Here is a 19,680-nt window from a genome sequence, read left to right on the forward strand (position 1 = left end):
CTGTGCCCACACACACAGGCTGTTCAGTAAGGGGACACTGACTCTAAACAGGTCCCCAGTCATGTACAAAGCGGCTTGAACACAGACAAATCCAAACGTGTCCTCCCAGATCAGCATCCCATCTTCAACTGAACCAGAGCTCAGGGCTGGAAGTGGGGCAACACCACTTCTCACTCAGGCAAGGACAGCCTGTCATTGCTGCCACATCAGCACCTCAAGGGTTTGGTGATAAGAGCAGTCCCCACACCCTGGGACAGGGAACATTGTCTCTCAGTCACCACTGAAATGACAGCCATGACTAACAAGCCAGTGACATCTCAGTGAAGCCAAGTCCTGGCCAAGCAGAGCACAGCATCAGAGAAGACTGGCATCCCTCTCCCCAAGCTGTCAAGCCACAAGTTCTCCCAGATCCCCAAGGAGCTCTGATCCAGAGAAGGTTCTTGTACCAATCCCCACGCCCCTCATCCCAGAGCACTCACAGGATAGTAGTCAGCAACATTTTTGACTTGCTCGTAGTCATCTGCCCTGGCCAGCTGAGCCAGGCCCTCAGGGTAGAGCTTGCCACAGTGTGGGAACAGCTTGGCTCGGTCCTCCTTGGACAGCTCAGTACCAAATGAGTTGATGGTGATAATGAAGGCCCTCCGGTCAGCTTCAAACTGTGGGAAAAGAGTGGCTCACGCTGGGATGCAGTATCTTTACCAGAGGCTGGCAGGTAGCAGTGCTACTCTGCACACAGCCACATCAGAGGGCAGCATGAGGAGGCTGCTGGGATGTGTACAGCTCTCTTGTGCTCAGCCAGGGCAGGCTACAAGTGCAGGCTCCCAGTATCCCCAGTACCTAGGGAGCATTCAGGTGAGGAAATCCCCATCCCAGGCACAAATCCTGCCCAAATCTCACCTACTGCTCCTGAGTCCTGCACATCTCACAGCAAGCCTTGGCATGGACACAGGCTGTGACCCAAACAGCCCTGGTAGCTCTCCCACTTGTTATCCACGTGAGAGGATGAAGATGTTGCCACAAAGGTATCAGTATTTGGGGAACCAAAGTCATAGGCAAGCAGTGTTGCCCAGGTCTCCCAGTGAGCAGGTCAAGTGGGCGTGAGGATGCTGAACACTAACTGGAGAATGCTTAACAACTGGCAGACAAGCTGGGCCTGAGCAGGGAGAGATGACCATCACTGTAATACCATCCAGCTACAAGAGTTTCCAGACCTACCTCCAGGATTGGGCACATGGCATCTGCTGTGGTACCTCCCAGCGTCTTGCAGAACTTGTAGAAGGACTCCAGGTAAGCCTGGAAGAGAGAGGGCAGATGAGCATTCTTCTACACAGCTTCATCTACTCTCCCACAGGGGTCTTCAGCAGAGGAGAGACAGCAAGCTGGGAGGCTCCCAGATGCTCTGTAATACAGCACAGGCACTCTGGCCCCATGTGAACTTGCCCACACAAGGACAGTGCTTTCCCCAGGAGCCAGAGAGACATGAAGGGCTGTGGTTGGGTTTGTTCAAGTGACTGCATGAGCTTATTGTGGGCAAGATCCCCAAGCAGCAAGGTTAAAGCCTATTTTTCTCCTCTGAGTCGCCTAACTCATTTACTGAAGTCTCACATGGTTTCCTGACCCTGCTCTGGCCTCCACAAACATGCCAAGCCACACAACCATAGCTACAAGACCTACACTCAGAAAGTAGCGCTGTGTAAGCAGAGTCAAGAGATGAGACAGGACATCTGTGAAAGAAACCAGCCATTCTCTCTAATTCTCTTTTCACACTGTGACCACTTGGTCTCTATCCCAACTGGAGCACTGCAGAAAACATACGGCCAGGCACAGCTATGCTGCCTCCAGGAAACGTAATCCTTTGTGGAGATGTTCCGTAATCCATCTGGAAGATTACTCTGTCTCCCAGGGGGAGCCTAAGAAAGCTGTGTATGGCTAAAAGTATCATTCAGCAAAAATGTTCTCAGAAGAAGTGACCAAGTAATAAAACACCTCCCTGAGCAGAGAGCTGCAACCAGAATCACTCAAAGGGATAGAATAAAAGGATGCTGAGACACCACAAATCTCTGCTTTATCACAACAACTCTAGGACTGAAGATGGACCAAGAATGTACAAGTTCAAAACCCTCAGCCACTGCACTAGGAAAGCACCTGGATTACTGTGTTCTGTATTTGTTACCACACAGTGCAAGAGGATAGTGTTGGGTTGGCATCACTCAACAAAGAAAGCCTCTCCAGCACTTGCCACTGCTCTGGCAGAGGAGAACACAGAGCATCAGTCTGCAGAGTTACAGGAACAAGGACATGGATAACAGATGCCATTAGAGGCTGGCAGGAAAGGGAACATGGAGAAGAGATTCAGTCACTATCTCTACCCTCATCAGAGCTCACGCACAAACCTCGGGCTTTAGAAGCAAATATAGGTGAACTCAAATATCCAGCAGTGAGGGGGGATCCGTATCACAGGCAACATGGAAACAGTCTCTAGACAGCTGCATTGGGTGCCCTTCCAGTGACAGAAACACTCCAATGTCCTGAAGCCCTTACCCCAGGAACGGAGGTGTCTTTGCCTTTAATGATCCTCAGTGGGTCCTCCCTTCCATGAACCCACCCCCGTCTGCATCCTGCTAGCCTCATCTGTCCTCAAATCCAGTCTGAAGTCAGGCCTGTGGCCTGTCCATCCACACTGACTTCTCCTCTGTGATCTGCAGATATCACCCTCCTCTGTCAGCTGAGGAATCCTAGTCTTTCTCTATAGTTTTCCTTTCAGAAGTCATACCCAAGCCTTTAAATTTGTCTGTCTTAGTACAATCTCCTGTTCTGCTGTTCATACTCTGAGATGAGTGGAATGAGATAGCGGCCAGGTCAAATACACTTTACAGATGGATGCAGTAGCACAGTGATACTAATATAGTTCTTTTCTACTGTTAGGAACATGTTACCTCGTAGAGAGATGATTGCTTAGGTCAATCACTAGCCAAGACTCCATTTAGTAGTAGGAAGAAGCAAGGACCCTCACTGTACAAACAGAGTTAGGGTTCCCCCTGGCCTCTCCCATACACCACTCCACATTTATCCACACTGATTTGCCTGCTTTATTTTATTGTCCAGTCACAAAGCTCCTTCAATTGGATCCTACAAGAAAGTCACCAGCAAAGGCCAACAGTCAGCTGGCTTCACTTCAACAAGAGATGGAACAAAGGAAGTAAGCACTGAAGATAACAAGGCCAACACTAAAGATAACAATGCCAGCACACTTCCATTGCAACACTTGGCTGCTGACTGCACTCTACATTTAAGCACTGACCATTTTAATATTTCCACCATTTGAGAACCTTCATTGCTAACAAGAAGCCTTTGTAATAGCTTCTATGGATCCTGCTCAAACCTTCTGTCAACACACTCACAGATTCTTTAAAAAAGCCTCCACTATGTCTGGGAGATAGCACTTCCCCTTCCCATGCCAACTCCACACGGATGCAGGCATCTGTCTCAGACCTGCTGTGCTTTTCAGAGCAGCTCTCTGCAGATTTCAGACCTGGTTTTATTTCCCTCATTTGCATTGTATTATACATTTTCCAGTCCCTGGGGAGAGAGGTAGCTTCAAGTACAGTCTGAAAGCAGCAATCACCTTTTCCACCCCTTCATCCCTGTGATTTGTTACGGACAGAGCTTCTGTATTCCCCAGGGGCTGCTCTTTAGCAAGAACCAGTGCCAGCACACACTAAGGCATTACAGGCACCTACATTTCCATTTGTGGGTAGGAAGTGCAGACTACAAAGCAGTATTAAGCCTCAAAAAGGATACTGGAAAGGACATGGCAACTGGGATCCAAGGGGATACATCCCACCTCCCTCCCAACCAGCTTTCCTGTGCCCACTCTGCTGCCTGCCTTCCCCCTCCTGCATCATGTTAAGACCGAGGCCTGTGCCCTGCAAGGCTGTGGTGTTTATGCACACAGGTGTCCCTCCCTGTTACAGCAAAGACCAGTACATGCCAGAGGCCACAGGCAGTTGGGCATGACTGCTGACATGCTGCTCCTTCTCCCTCCCTTTGCCTTCTTCCCTTCACGCCTGACCTGTTCTCTGCCTCTCCAAACAGGCCACAGCTTCCTTGGGAAGAAGAGGTCACACCAACTGCAGGCTGGCCATGACCAGCCAAAACAAGATTGACAGATAAAATCTATATCCCACCCCTGATCCAGAGAGTCGAGATGGAGCGATAGCCACAGCCTGCACATAAACACACGCTTCTACACTGCCAGCTAAAACCAGACAGGGCCTGTAGAGGTGACAGCTCAGGACAAGGGGATCCTTAGCCCCTCCACATCTCTCTGCCAATACTCTTCCCAGCTTCCACCTTTTACACTGCTCTAACAAGAACAACTAACCCCAATGACAGACACAGAAGGCTTGAGCAGAAAGTTGGAAGGTCTTTGGGAAGGGCTCAAGACAGGGAGCAAAGCCAATGGGAGTCCTACAACCAAGGTTAAGATTAGTCATTGTGAATGCAGTTAACTACACCTCTGAACCTATGTGGTGAGGGAATAGACTTCTCCTGACTGCCTGAGGCATGAGTAAATTCAAAGACACCACTTCTGCAAAATCTCTTGCACAGACTCTTGACAGCTCCAAGAAAATCCTCCTCTCGGCCTAGCTCTGGTACCCTGTCTCAGCAGAGCTGTGTGATCACACGTAAGGCTCATCCAGGAGTGCTATCCTTACTTTCCAGTGGATGCAACTAGGTTTTGGCCATATTTAATCACCATGCCAGGAATAAATAGGGAAGTTTACACCTCCTTTCCTTCTCAGAAACTCTAGCACTAGGGCAAGAGGCAACAAGCAGAAATTGATGCACAGGAAGTTCCACCTGAATATGAGAAATAACTTTTTTACTGTGTGGGTGACCATGCACTAGAACTGTTTGCCCAGAGAGGGTGTGGATCCTCCTTCGCTGGAGATATTCCAGGACCATCCAGACACAAACCTGTGCCATATACTCTGGGATAGTCCTGATTGAGCAGGGAGTTTGAACCAGATGACACACTGTAGCCCTCTCCAACCTAACCCATTCTACAATTCCATGAGTCATTTACCTTATACAGGGTGTTTCGAATTATTTCAATATTCATTTCATCCAGGTCCTGTTCAGATATGCAGTCTTGGAAGAAAGCAGCTGAAACAGAGCCAGAGACAGAGTTAGCATTGTCCTAAGTAGACCCATGCTCAGCACTTTCCAGACTCCTCAACAATACCAGGCAGAAGCACACCCTGTGTTGAGCTTGTCCCTCCTAGGCCTGGCCCTTTATCTTCAGCAGACAAATTGTCATGACTCAAAACCTCAGGCTCCACCATGGTTCCTTAGGCCATAAAAATTTTTGGGGTTCTCATATGAAAATATTTCTTCACCCCTTACTTCTATGGTTTTGTTAACAGCCTATTCCCAGCAGAAATTCTCAGCTCTAGTCCTCAGTATCAATAATAGAGACAGTCTGTATTTAAAAATAAGCAATCCACAGACTGTTCCCAGATGCAGGCACTTGAAGGCGAAAATGCAGCTTTGAACTGCCTGCTACAGCACTGCAGGAGTGCTTAAGTACCTGTGAGACAGCAGCTAGTGAGACAAAAGGAGCGGATGCTTCTCTCTCTCTCTATAATATTTTAGTGGGGATTAAGAAGGCATGGTGATGCCACAGCTCATATAGCCCATGACACTGGTCATGGCTGGTGTCAGGAGTTGTTTCTTCTGGTCAAGTCTATCAGTCTCATTTTCCACTTTGTCCAAGGGCTTTTATTTCTCTAGCTGAAAGTTAGTAACAGGAGACAGAATAAATTAATAGGACTTGGTAGGATGCTCAGCCCTACATACTTTGCCAGAGTACCTCTGGGAGGGAGTTGGAGAAGTTGTGGCCACCTAAAGAACGCAGATCTCAGACCAAACAGGTGCTGCAAGCTGCAGATATAGGTGAGTCTTGTACATCTACAGTGCAGTGTAATGCTGCTGTTGTGTTCTTGCTAGCAAACGATTGGTACAATAAACCCACTGACAGGACTTCCTGACTTCAACTCCCACTCAGTAACCAACTTCGCTGAATTTGCTACAAAGAGAAATCTGATCTGTCTCAGCTTACACAGTGCAGCTATGTATAGGCTCTCACCACAGTCCTGCTGAGAACTGACCAGTGCTCTGCTCTGTGCAACAAATCAGCTGCAACGCAGGCTCACACCTCTGGCCTGCACCACTTTTATAGCATGAGCTGCCTGGAAAGACAGCAGCTATAATGTAGGTCTGTCTGGAGGGTCCTGAACAGAGGTTAACCTCCCCAGAAGTTTCTTTGCAGCACCAGAGCACAATGCCACGTGGCCGGAGGAACGCTGCTCCCAATGGTTGGCAAAAATGCAAACAGAGTGTGCCAGGACTGGTTTTTACTGCAGGATGCGTTGGCCAGCCTGGATAGCTAAGCAGTGGCTACTTCAGAGTAGCTGAGGAATGAGTACACTGCTATTTCAGTTCTTGGCCCTCCAATATCCCAAATTAGGCTTACAGCAAGTCTCATTTTGCCCTGCTAACCTATGAAAGCCATTTGGGGTTAGGCATTCCCACCAAGCCACGTAGTTACTCAAGTCCTTTTAGGAGATAGAGCTGCTGTTTCTTTGCGTGTGGTCACTGGAAAGAGTGCAAGTTAAACAATCAAAGCCTGCATGCCTGCTTGTTTAGGCAACACAACTTCTCCCCATGTTCCCCAGCTGAAGAAATGCCACACTGCTTGGTACACAGCCCCAAGGGCATGGCCTGGGCAAAGGTCTGGAGAAGCCAGGCCAGGCAGGGCTGAAGCAGGCAAAACCAACTCATGTACAAGTACATGAACACAAGAGGCAAAGACCCTCAATTGTCAGCCATGTTCTCCAGAAGCACCTCAACACTGACACAGGGCATTTTCACTCCATATTCTGCTGGAAGCTTTAAGGTCTCTGAGAGATAATATCTCTGAAATACTCTGTTCTATCTTCTTGCCAAAATGGGAAGGTTCCCACTTACTTGTGAGGAGGATTTTCTTCCCACACATACAGTGGGCTCAACTCAACTGCATGCAGAGCCTCAGTTCTCCTGCTGTGTTGCTGCCCTGCCTTGCAACCCAGATCTCTTGAGGCAAGTTCTCCCTTCTTCACTGGGCACAAGTCATTTTTCCATGACAACGACTTCATTTGCCCCATTATTACACAAAGCATTTACAAAAGCACTTTCAGTTCCAAACCCAACTATTTCTATCAAAGACAGTATGATGACTTAGCGTGTTTTGTTCTTTCTAGCAACCCCAAAAGAATGACTAATCACTGACTCAGGCATATCTCATTACGTTTTTGCCCACAGATGCTAAACTAGCAAGTCACCTGTGACTACCTCCCCTACTACTGCAAAAACTTCCATATTTTCTCCAGAACCACTTCCTACACCTTTTATCTTTAAAGAACAGATCTGACTAGTTCTTCATAAGACACTTAGTTTTAGCATTATGTGGCTCCTGAACAAGCCTGTAGCTCTGAGACAATATACCTCAGTCCAGGATGCTGCTATACAATGAGTTTTAAAAAGGCTTTTGGAGATTTCTTTATTTTGCTGTGGTTGTTTGGGTTTGTTTTTTGTTTACATAAAGGGCTTTTATTTAACTAGTGCTAATTTTAGTAGTCTCAGAACAAGACTGGGCATGTGCAGATCTCTGTAATTATCTAAAAAAACTCCATACAACAAATTACCCAATGATTCAACTAAAAGTGCTGGAAATCAAGTGATTCATTCCTGCAAAAGACCCAGTAGTCCTTCACTAAGGAGACTCAAGGCCTGGCTCACAAAAACCAGATTGTCCAGCAGTCTGCCCTACCACTGTGCTGGCCTGGACACTGATTGAAGGGTACAGAGAGCTGGCTGGTCCTCCAAAGGAAAAGATGGCACAGGACAGGCATAAACCTGTCAACTCAAGCCCAGCCACCACAGGCAGTACATCCACAGCTGTGCATTACCCACCACTTTGTCTTCCTGGAGCACAACTTAGGCTTAGCTGGAGATAGACTAGGGGAGAAAGGGACATCTGTTCCACCACACACAGCTGAGAGGTATTTTGAACAGCTCCACTCACCCAGGGGAGTGTCCACCAAGATTGCATTGTAGAGCTCTGCAGGTGTCTGAGCAATGTTCACAGCTTCCATCTGCTCAAAACTTCCCAGAGGATGGCACTTGGGCACCAGTTCAGAGATGGAACGCTGGTGCAGAGTCCCAGTGATCAGCAGAATGACATTGTCAATCATGTAGCTGTACCTGGAAGAATGAAAGAAGAAGACTGAAATGACATATAATACGAAATCCAGCAACAAGCACACATCATCTCCTTGTGACCATCTCCATAAAGATGCATGCTTCCCACAAAGAAGTACTAAGGCACCTCCGTAGAGTCTGTTTATCATGCCAGCCTAGGAAGAGGCAGTCAGGCATAATCCCAGGCTGTGATTTATGCCACAGCTGAACCACACCATCTGGGCACCACCTACCACTGAAGAGCATTAGATTGGAACTGACTTCTGGAGGTGTCTGGCCCCATACCCTGCTCCGAACATAGCCAGCTCTAGCTGTTCAGGCAAAAAGACTTTTGAATGTTCATACAAACTTTGAATTACTTGCACGGATGTGTATCTCACAACCTCCCTGAGGCTCTACTTCAGCATCCAACCACATTTGCAATGAAAAGGCTTTTCCTAATGTTCTCCCATAGTCATTTGTCTATTGTCTCTCATTCTAGTGCCATACACCTCCAAGAGGAGCCTGGCTCCAGTTTCAATGCCAGCAACACTGCTCCATATTGCCAAGTGAAAGGAGGAAGGGTCACATTTCTGCCGCCTCACTCCATTCCAAAAAAAACAGGACTGGAAGCTTTGGCACAACCTTCACTCACAGCCTCATGAAACTACACACAAAGTTTTTCGCACCTCTACACCAAAAGCTACAAACTTGCTCACATTAGCCCAAGTTATGACGCCCCAAACCAAGTTCTCCACTTATGTTGTTCAGGATTAGCAGATTCAGTCTTTGGCACTGCAGTAACGGGACATTCAATCCAGAATCACAGCAGCCGGCATAAATTCCACCAACACAAGCCCTTTGTGTCCCTTCTTTCCAGTATGTCCATTTTTCTCCTGTACTGAGAAGCTCAGAATTGGGCACAGTATGCCAGGTGAGGCCTCCACTGAGCAGAGGAGAAAGAATACCTCCCAGTACTCCCAGTACAGCTGGAGAAGAGAGACACAGCTGGCTTGAAGATTGGGAACACATGAAAGGCTGGTAGCCTTCTCCAAGTAGAAAGTCCACACAAGGGATCAAGGCATCACATAAATACCAAGTGTCCCCAGCAAGAACAGCAGTGATACTCTAGTCACCTTCACCACCATCTGAGGCACAAGCCAAGCAAGCTGAGAATCTGAAAAACATCAAATGAGATGAGGGAGTTTTTTAGTCAGCAGAAGTTGCCTTAGCACATATCCCTCAGCAGCACAGGGAGGCACAGATGCTGAAGAGCAGGGTATGTGGCATTTTACACTCCCTTGATCTCACTGCTAACTCTGAAAAGTTAGACGATGGAAAAGACCTGAAGAAACTCCTTGGCAGGAGAAGCTTCAAAACAAATGAGATCAGGCCTGAACTAGAACGGCAGAAGGAGCTATGCACATTGATTTGAAGCTCTGCTGAGAGTCAGGCTTCCCACAGGTATTTGAGTACTGAAGAAAGGGAACTTAAAGCCAGCATCCTGGGACTGAGGTGAAGACAGGCATGGCAAGGCTCTGGTGATGTTTGCCAGACACACATTGGGATGCTGCTGGTCTTTGTATTTCCCAGCTAACAAAGAGCACAGTGCAGACCTGCTTCCCTTTAAGCACATCAAAGGCAGCCAAGCAGAGCCAGTTAAAGGCAGATTTTGCTAGTTTTTATTAGATGGGCTTACTGCCTCTCAAATATGCTCAAAGGGCACGTCCATGAACAAATCAAATCCACACCTTAGTTCCTCAAACAGGTGCTGCTTTTTTCTCTCCACACTGCAAAGCTGAGTAATGCACCTCCTGGCCCTACAATTTTTGCAGAGCACCCTTCTGTTTTTGCAGCTTACCTTTCCTGGTTCAATCTAGAACCAGGGCAATCAGCACAAGCTTCACGTACTAAGAAACCTCCTTTTGCCCTTTAATCCACAAGGTCATTATCTTCCCTCCTGTTTGTGCAGCTCTCACCATGGAGATGATTGCAATCTCCAGGACAGCAAGAAGGGCCTGTTTATGAGAACTGAGGTAAGTCCCTTGCAGCAAGCAGCTAGTTCCTGGTAAATAAAAGCATCTGCACCCTAACACAGATGCTTCTCCATGAGATGCACCAGAACAAGGATACAGAAGATCATTTCCCAGCTCCACCATCTGCTCTCAACATGCACGTTTCCTTAGTGGAACACAGTAGCTTTAAGGAAAGACCATAGGCAGCACTTCTCTCAACAGAGCAAGGCAACAATATACAACCAGACCAAATCTTTTATTTTAACTCAGCCTACAGTGAAGGAATAGGTAAGGAAATACAGTCATGTATGCCAGCACACCTCCTTCCTATCCCAAGTTTACTACAGATACCAGTCTCCACAAGGTGTCTGCAAGGAGCCTGGCCGAAGACAACTGTACAAAAAAGGAACTGAGGAGAAATGTCTGGAGCCCTACTGCTCTGAGGTCTTTAGAGCAGCTTACTAGAATCCCAACCAAGCTCATTCATGACTTCCCAGTTCAGCTTAGCACAAAAGCCACAGCTTTGGGAGAGCCGCCAAAATCTGATTCTCTTCACACATGGAAGCTCCTACTTTTGGACTGATGGTCTCAGGAAAGACAAACCAGCTGGCTTCCAGTGCGAGAGAGCAAAGCATGGCTCTCCTTGTTTAATTTACACCCCTTAGCTTGATTGTTTCCTCATCTTTCAGGGAGGTCTGGGAAATGCACTGTCTATAGCCCAAATGCCAAGAAGGCACCAAATGTTTTAAAGATTACTTCACCTCCTTAAATCTTGCTGTCAAAGGATTCATCCCTGCAGGAAGAGTTAATATGCATGAGACTTAAGCAGAATTCTCACTCAAAATTTTCTTCTGAGCATTTCGGACCTTCACAGTAACAACAGAGATACAGCAGAACAAAGTCTTCTGGTACCTGGCAAGACCAGGCAGACACCAGCAGCACTACCTAATCCTTCACGCTAGATCCATTTACTTCAAGCAAGGCCAGACCATCCTTATTCACTTCAGTCCCTACTTCATCCCAATGAAACCAGTCACAGCTTAGCCACTCATGGCTATATGGCAGGTCTTCCAGTGCCAGGGCAGCTGGAAAAGCCTCTTCTCATCTGTGGAAGGGGCAACAGTCACATTGTTGTGTCAGGTTTCAACAACGACCCATCTACCTCCATCAGCAAAGCTGTCCCGAGACCACAGCAGAGGTCCTGGCTATGCTGGCATTTTCTCCCAGGCCCAAAGAAATAGATTATGTACAGTGGCAACATTGTTTCTAAGAATCTCCAACTACTTGTGTAATACAGCAACTTTTGTTGTCATCTCCCTTCATCATCTCCCATAAGGTTCTGACCAGCTTCAAATGTTTCAGCTCTCCTGGTAAACGCCTGCTCAGATGCCTCCAAGAGTGTTTTAACCTTCATTAACTCTCAGGGCAGGTAATAAGAGGACCAGGTTCTGGAACACGTAAGAAAATAGAAGTAGCTTGTCACTTGCAACATCATGAAGTCTTACTTCAGCCCACTTGGATGGTCTCTTCATTGCAAAACTCTCTTGCACACAAACACATTTTACACTCCTCCTCTGAACTGCTTTCTGCACACCCAGGGACATGGGCACAAAACCAGCCAGAGTCTGACATGCACAGTTACACCAGGCATAACCCTTCCTGTCACCCATTGAACAGAGGTGTGTATGCTCCAGAAATTTACATTCACAGAAATGCAATTTCAGTCAATACTTAGAAATGTCAGTAACATCTCACAGGAGAGTGTAATTTTTTATTAAAGGACAAAAAAAGAGACAGCAAGCATAGAAATATTCTCAGCATCATCCACAATAGGGAAAGAGACAATGATTTACAGCTTCCTGAAGTCTGAGACAACTGGAGCCACTTTCTTTGCTCCTCCAGCGACTCCCACTGCAGAGCAATATGCACTGGGTGACACTCAGATAAGAACAACAAAGTCAGGCTAGGATATGCCTAGAGAAGCCAAAAGAGGGGGGCTGGTAGGGGAAACCTTCCTTCCAGCAGCAGCAGGCCAGAGATCATTCTGACTGATGGTTTTGGGAGGCATGGCCTCAGGCAGACACCCCTCACAGAGAAGAGAGGAGAGCCAGCCCCCAGAAGCTAAATCCTAACATAATCACCCATGGGTAGCTATGGAGCAGAATCAAGCAGGAGTAGAGCACAAGTGCAAAAGCCACGCACAATGATGACAATTCATGTTTCCTCCTCCTTGCATTACATAAGGACAGACACTGATAAATGAGATATGCCCACTGAATATCTGGAAAGGCTGTTTTAGCAGGGGAGCACATGAAATGCATGAACATTCATCACACTGGCAGGTGTTCACAACTTGGCCTCAAGGCACTCAGGCACAGCCCTGCAAGGCAATGACCCCAAAACAGTTACAGCTTCTCCCTCCCCCATTTACTAATCTAATCTAATCATAAAGAGTCATTGTCCTACAGCAGATAGGTTGGTCTTTTATTGCTTTCTGTTCCAGGACACTAAAAAAACCGTTAACAATACTGCAAGTGGTCACAAAGCATGACTAATGATGGAACATTGTATGACCTGAGATTCTCAGGGATCCTCCAAAAGTAGAGCCAAACTGTAGCTTAACAGCTGCTCTGCAAGGGATCATGAGGACAGCCCTCCATGTCACAGCCAACAGACAGTGGTGGGCCAATGCAGAGGTGCATAGAAGGGGTTTTGTTGGGATGGGTTAAGATATTGCCTTGCTCAGGCAGCTTTAATGCTTTCCAAAACCAGCATTAGATGTTAACTCAGACTACTGTGAGCAAGGCCAAAGTTCCTATGTGACTGCATTGGGCAGTTACTCAGATTACTATAGAAGCATGTATTTATTTTGGGATGAAAAAGGGAAATTTCCAGTGGGATCATAACAGGGCTCTGAACTCGGCATGAATTCTAGAGACAGCTTTAAAAGATAATGAAGTTGTTTTGACTATAGTCACTTTAGCATCTAGTGCTTCCCTCTTGCAGCTCATTCAGTTCACATACTCGGGGGGTGTTGGGAAAAGTAACTTAGGGAAAAAGTTTCAGGCTGCTTGTACCACTGCTTCCTTGTGTTTGTGCATAAATACACAGACCCATCTATATCCCACTGGATACTGTGCTAGTACAGAGGCTAGAGCCACTTGTCACACCTCTCTCAAGCTCCAAATGTTATGCAGCCACGGGGGAAAGCAAAACACAGACTTCAAAGCCCAAAAGAGCAGTGGCTGACACTAAGAATAGTGCCAACAGCTGAGATGTTTGTATCCGCAGGGTCGGCTTAAGATCATTAGTAAATAACTGCACAGATGTCCTGATCTGGAAAGGAGAGGAATGTTGCACATCAGGAAGATCTCAGTGCCTCACTGAGACTTGTTTGAGTAATAGACAATGGATGTGAACAGAGTCAAATCCTTTAATCAGTTTTTCAGCTCGTATTAGAACATGTCAGATCAGCAGCAGCTCTACCTCTCATCTTCAGCTGAAGCTCAGACAGTCCAGGCAAGAGCAAGAGCAGATGCAGTATGTGATGGCCTCTGCTCAAGTGTCCTTTCTGGTCTCTTCTTATCTTTGCACAGTGTCCTTCCTCGAGTCACACCAATACAAACCATACCTAAGTGCTACATTCGTGAACCTGCCAAAGAGAAGGCTGAGAATTCCATGGTTGCTACCACAAACCAAGGGCACTCAGCCAGTAAGTGGGTGCTCTGCTAAACTTAGATCAACAAGACCATTTGAGAGCAAAGAGTTATAACTTCACAGTACTACAGAGGCTGTGGCAGCCTTTCAAAACCAAGTATCCAGGAATGTTCTCAGCATTAATCTATATTTAGCTGTATCTCCACATGATTTTTACCATTCTCTAGTCTGGGTCTCTTGGGATACTGACCTCAGTTTTCCACTGGTATCATCTGTTCACTTACATGCAGTGATACAGTGTTAGCTGCATTAAAGACTAATGAGAAAAAAAGCTACAAAAATTAATTGTCAATACAATTAATTACCTTAATTTTAAGGCTTATGAATTGAAGTCAGAGTTCTTGATCTATAAAAACCCCTTGAAACACCAGGGAATGTTTTGAACACCTTGCAGCCTGGTGCAAGAATCTCTGGTTACCTAAACTTGATGCCTCAAAGCCTGAGAAACACAAGGCTGATATGCAAAGCTGAGCCCTGGCACTCTGCACCATGTTGAGCTGACCTGAGCCCTAATTAAATTTTAAATATTGACCAAAAACATGTAATCATGCTGCTTTCACAGGGACCAGCTGCAGAAGTCAAACTTGCATAAAGTTTATTTGGGTTTGTGCTGTAAAGGACAAACATTTAATGGATATAGAATGAGAGGAAAGGCTGCACTGTTCACATTATTCCCCCAAATGAGTTTAGAGGCCTAAAAGCCTTTACCTGCCTCTCAGTGAATGCGTGGCCAGGACCCAGCCACTGTGCAGAACATCTCTGTGCATAGAGACCTGCTGTCAGCAGAAGACAAGAAAATTTATCATCCCACCTGACATGCAGTAAACCATATAAGGTAGACACAAGATTTAGCTCAGCCTCTAAATATTGTGGTACTTATGCAAAGTTCTACACAAGTATTTGCTAGACTTCAAACTAGCCTACAGAATAGACCTGGGAGAGGGGACTAGGACCCAAGATACCCCCAGGAAGCCTTCAGAAGCAGTACCCTTGGCCTCCAGACCTTCTCTGAGCTGAACTTGTGAGTCTAGAGCATTGGGTGAGGCAAATAAAGCTGCTGAGGTCAAGCATGAAAGACCTTGGGAATGGTTTCAGTCAAGGAGTGAAGCATGTTACATGGGAACAGAATTGCTTAGCAAGTGCACACTCACCTAATCACCCAGAACCTGCATGCTAGAGCCCCTTCTCAGACTCTGCAGAGTTTCACCAACAACTTACCTTAGTGACACATGGGCTGACATCTGGAGCTCATCAATTGTTTTTTGCTGCATCTTTACTACCACCAGTAACATTTTGTTACCTTTTCTGATCACTGCCACAGCTCACTGTTTGCCAGTGTTAACACACTGTGAAGAACAGTGCTGCTCCATAGGAGAACAGTTAGGTTGTCCCCATTCAAATCCACTGGCCAAATTAAATGTTTTTCAGGTATCAGGGGAAAAAAAACTACATCCTTTTAACATAGTCTACAATGAAACACACCTTTCAAAGATTCCCTTTCTAATGAGGGCAACACTATGACTCCCAAAGTCACCACCATGCAAACCAGTCCATCATCACAGACATCGGTTCTGGGAAACCAGTATGAGACCAGCATCCTTTGGGAATGCAGGTGAACAGATACAGCTCTGATGCCACCATTCAGAGGATACAAGGCTCTGATCATTTCCAGACCATTAGCTACATGCCCTCTAATTTGAATATTGCATAATCCCTCCAAGAACTTGGCTTATCAGTTCAACTTTGCACTCCCTGCAAACAGGGAAGCTGTTTGTCAGAAACCTGTGCTGCTTTGCCAAAACAATCTCTGCCAGAAAAGGCTCTTAAACCTTTTATTGCAGAATCCCCAGCCCTATGGTCATTTTTGCTTCTTAACCCCAGTGCCACCAAGGAACCGGACTGAAATAGTATAGTGTAATTTTAAATGCAGCAGCATTAGGAAAGATCCTTCAGATTGTTGGATTTGTCTCAGTGAACTACTCCTAATGTAAAGCATTTGGAGGGTTCTTTCCTTCTGCAGGAAAGGATTTCAAAAGGATGCAGTTGTATTTTGTAACCTCCACAGTTATACCAGGATGCACACTCCAATACATTTAGAATGAAGACAGGCAACTTCCTACTCCAGAGAAGAGGATTAGTACTATTCAGCTTAAGTAGCAATTGAAACAATTTGGCTCCAGAAAAACCACTGCTGCAAAATTAAAACTGAACTCAAAGTTGTGCAGCAGAAACTAGATCTGTCCAGTGCAGGGGAGAGGCAGAGCAGGACTGGGTCAGGGAGAAGGTAACAGAGGGAAGTGTCAGTTAAGAAAAGGCACGTGCAAGGGGAAAAGGTACATGCAGCCTCATCAAAAACATATCTTGTGACCACAAAAACATACTGAAAGCCAAGTTCCCAGCTGCATCCCCAGGGCAAAAAAAGAACCTGGTTCCCAGCCCTTGCAGGCTGGTAAGATAAAGATAAAAGATGACCTAGTCTGTCCTCTGATGACAGGCTTGATCACAGATTTGGAAGATGTATTTAGACCCGGCTTGCCTGTAGCCCTCACTCCCACAGCACCCCCAGTGTCCACAGTTACCAGCAGTCCCTCCCTGAAGACAAGACCAAACCCTTCTCTGCTTATCAGTTTGCTGTGAGAGTTCAAGGAGCCCATGAGCTGCCAGGGCCCTGACACTGGTCTGCTACAAAGCCAGACTTCCCAGAGCAGGGAAAAGACAGTGCTAAAGAAAGGGGAAAGGAAAAAAAAAACACCAAAACAAGCCCCAAACAAAAAAATGCCACACAACAAAAACCAAACAAACCAACCAACCCAAAAAAAACACTAAACCCCTTTCTCTGCCACTGGAAAAATACTGAAGCTGTTAATATGATCAGGCTACAGCAGGCTGGAGTCAGGATTCTTTAAAGTAATGTTGCTCCTATCTAAGCCATATACAGGAACACTGGAAGGAAGGAGAGACAGGCCATGGCACTGTGTCAGGCTAACACAAAGAACAAAGCCTGTACAGAAAGGCAAGGCAGCACATCACTAAGAAGAACCTCAAACCCACTTCCATCCCACAAGTCAATATGTGCTTGTTGAATTCAGGAAGTGGCTTTTGCTGTTTCAAGAACACTTAATACCTGTTTGTTGCTGCCCTACAGAACATCACTGCATTCCCTCAGCCAAACAGTCCATTGTTTGTGTTGGAGCAGAGATATTAACAGACAATTTGTGCCTATCACTCAGGACCTACTATGGTTGACTGAAAGACATGGGAAGCACCAGCAGACTTCCAGCAAGGAGCTGCGTGGCAAGAGCTAGCAGGTGTGCTATGGTGTGCTATGGAGACTGCAGCAGGCTCAGCAAGTCGAGCTTTCTGCTTGCAGTGGCAGAGGCTGCCAGCTACAGCTACCACTTGAAAAAACAAAATGAGGAAGTTGGCTGATTTCCCTTATTTTGGTACTAAGAACACAACACTTGCCACAGAAGAGTTCCTGGAGAGAACCAGAGCCAGGAAAGAGTCAGTGTGGTGCCAGGAGAGGAGCATAACAGGACAAAAAAAAATATTCTGTGTCAGCAAGTGACTTGGGGAGCAAAGCCCTTACTTTGGGTTTGCTGCCTAGACGTGTTCTGGAGTCAGTTTTGTTCCCGTGCTTTTAAACACTGTCTTTTCTCCTACGCTCAGTATAGAGGTTAACTCCTGCCCACCTCCCCAGGTGACCATCCTCACCCAGCGTGCTGTGCACCTGGGGACAGGAAGCACGGGGCTGGAGTGCCACCTTCCGGCAAGCAACCGGCAGCGCGGCCTCCCCTCCCTGGAGCCGGGCATGGAACACATACCCTCTGCTCCAGAGCCCCTGCACTGCCCCATTGCTGCTTCTCCTTCCCCCGGCCTCACTTATTGCAGGGGCTGCTTCAAAGCGGCAAGCGAAATGACATGGTATCATTCCACCTGGGACAAACGGCATGGCTCCTGGCAGGTTGGTGCTGGGGCCAGAGGAGACAAGGACAATCAGACATTTCCCCCAGATCTCAGCAATATGTTCTGGGTCAGATCAGAGCATCCTCAAAAAACAAACACAACAGTCACCTGATGATCCACTCAAAACCACCTCAAAGGTTCAGCAGGACAGTCTGGAAGAAGAAAGCATGACTGTTTTTCGAATGCTTGATCCACCTCCTGGCATCAGCCATGCACAGCCTGGCCACTATCAATGAGTGTTAACAGGCCCCAATGTGCCCATCTTACTTGAGGTTATCCAAGAGTCCTAAGAAGGCCAAAAAGGTAAGTACATACAAACATCCAAGCAGCAGTGAGCTTCAAAGCTGAACTGGACATGCTACAAAACATTTCCTTCCAATCTGAGCCAGACACACCTCCTACAATCCCACTCAATGTTAAAAATCTCTGTTTACAACTCAAAAGAGGTCTCGGTGAACTCAAGCTTTCCTCTTGCAGAAGCCAGCCCTGCTCAAACTTTCCACATCTTTCTATTTTTTATTTCACTTCAGCCTGTATACTATTAGCACACTGATACATCCAGTTGAGTACAATTTCCTCTTCTGACCACCTGGTGCCTCAATTGCCTTGAGCTGTCTACCAGGAGCAGTCTTCATCATTTCCTGCTCAGGTTTCAACTATCCTGAAAGAATGGAGTGGGAAATAGTCATGTTCAAAAGGCAAAGATAAACCACCCTCTATCTGCCTATGCACCCAGAATGAAAAATCGAGAGGCACAGGCTTGTCCCAGCGTCCCCCAGGCAGGCAGGATGACACAGTACCTCTGGGTGCACAAGCACAAAATCCCCAGCACTGCCAACATCCTTTGGCTGAACATTTTTATGGTGCTGCCTCCATACAAGCCTGAACTACATGAAAACCACTGGCACAAATATGTGCTACCAGCTCCAAAGAGAGCTGCTTTCCACTCCAACTATTTGGGACACACATGTGAAGTTTTACACTGTCAGTAGACAAGATCTCTGAAATTTCTGTCCCCTGCCCCAAACCAAGACTACAACAGCTCAAGGGACAGTTTCAGGGAACACAGTCTGAAAGGCAGCTCAAGAAGTCACATCTAGTCTATCCTCTTTTCCACTAGGCTGTCACCAAAATACTAGGTTTATCAAGAGAAAACACTAAGACCCACTGGGCAAAAGCAGCACTCTCTCTAAACTCCTTGTGGCTCACAGTATCTTCTGTTCTAACCTGTCTATAGAGTCATTACAAGTTATTGGAGATTCTAATACCCTGATAGTGACTCCCACCTTGGAGCAGTCAAAGCTGGTAACACCTTCTCTACTTCAACAATACCCCACTGGTGTGATAAGTGCAGACCCAGAGGAGACCCCTACATCAGTGGTGCAGCAGAACCATGACAAAAAACAACTGAACACTTGACCTCCTTGCACAAAAGACTCTACAAGAGAGTGCAGACATTCCATACGAGAAACAGGCTTTTCCTGCTTCACCTTTTGCCTTCCTCTAGGCAGCACTGCAGACAGTGGCATTAAAGCAAATCTTGTAGGTAAAAAGGAAAAGAAGAGATAAGAGTGAAGACAATTTGAGGAAGGAACATTCTGTGCTGAACAGAACCAATGTATTCAAAAAGAGATTATCTAGTAGCAAGAGATAGAGGTACCTGCACAGAATCATGTTTTGCTGTAGAGAAGTCATCAAA

General features: G+C 46.5%; 1 protein-coding gene across 2 annotated transcripts in view; it reads right to left on the reverse strand.

Annotated features, from left to right (window-relative positions):
* Positions 1–19,680, reverse strand: part of ATP6V0D1 (ATPase H+ transporting V0 subunit d1) — a 34,225-nt gene that overhangs the window by 2,203 nt on the left and 12,342 nt on the right. For both annotated transcript variants that reach the window (XM_015639946.2, XM_019008021.2), the window contains 4 exons: positions 8,129–8,307; positions 5,090–5,169; positions 1,216–1,293; positions 480–656 (listed from right to left, as the gene is read on the reverse strand). In XM_015639946.2, coding sequence (XP_015495432.1) covers positions 480–656; positions 1,216–1,293; positions 5,090–5,169; positions 8,129–8,307 — 514 coding nt within the window. The remainder of the gene's footprint in view (positions 1–479; positions 657–1,215; positions 1,294–5,089; positions 5,170–8,128; positions 8,308–19,680) is intronic.

The sequence above is a fragment of the Parus major genome, chromosome 11 (assembly GCF_001522545.3).
Source record: "Parus major isolate Abel chromosome 11, Parus_major1.1, whole genome shotgun sequence".
Taxonomy (NCBI): domain Eukaryota; kingdom Metazoa; phylum Chordata; class Aves; order Passeriformes; family Paridae; genus Parus; species Parus major.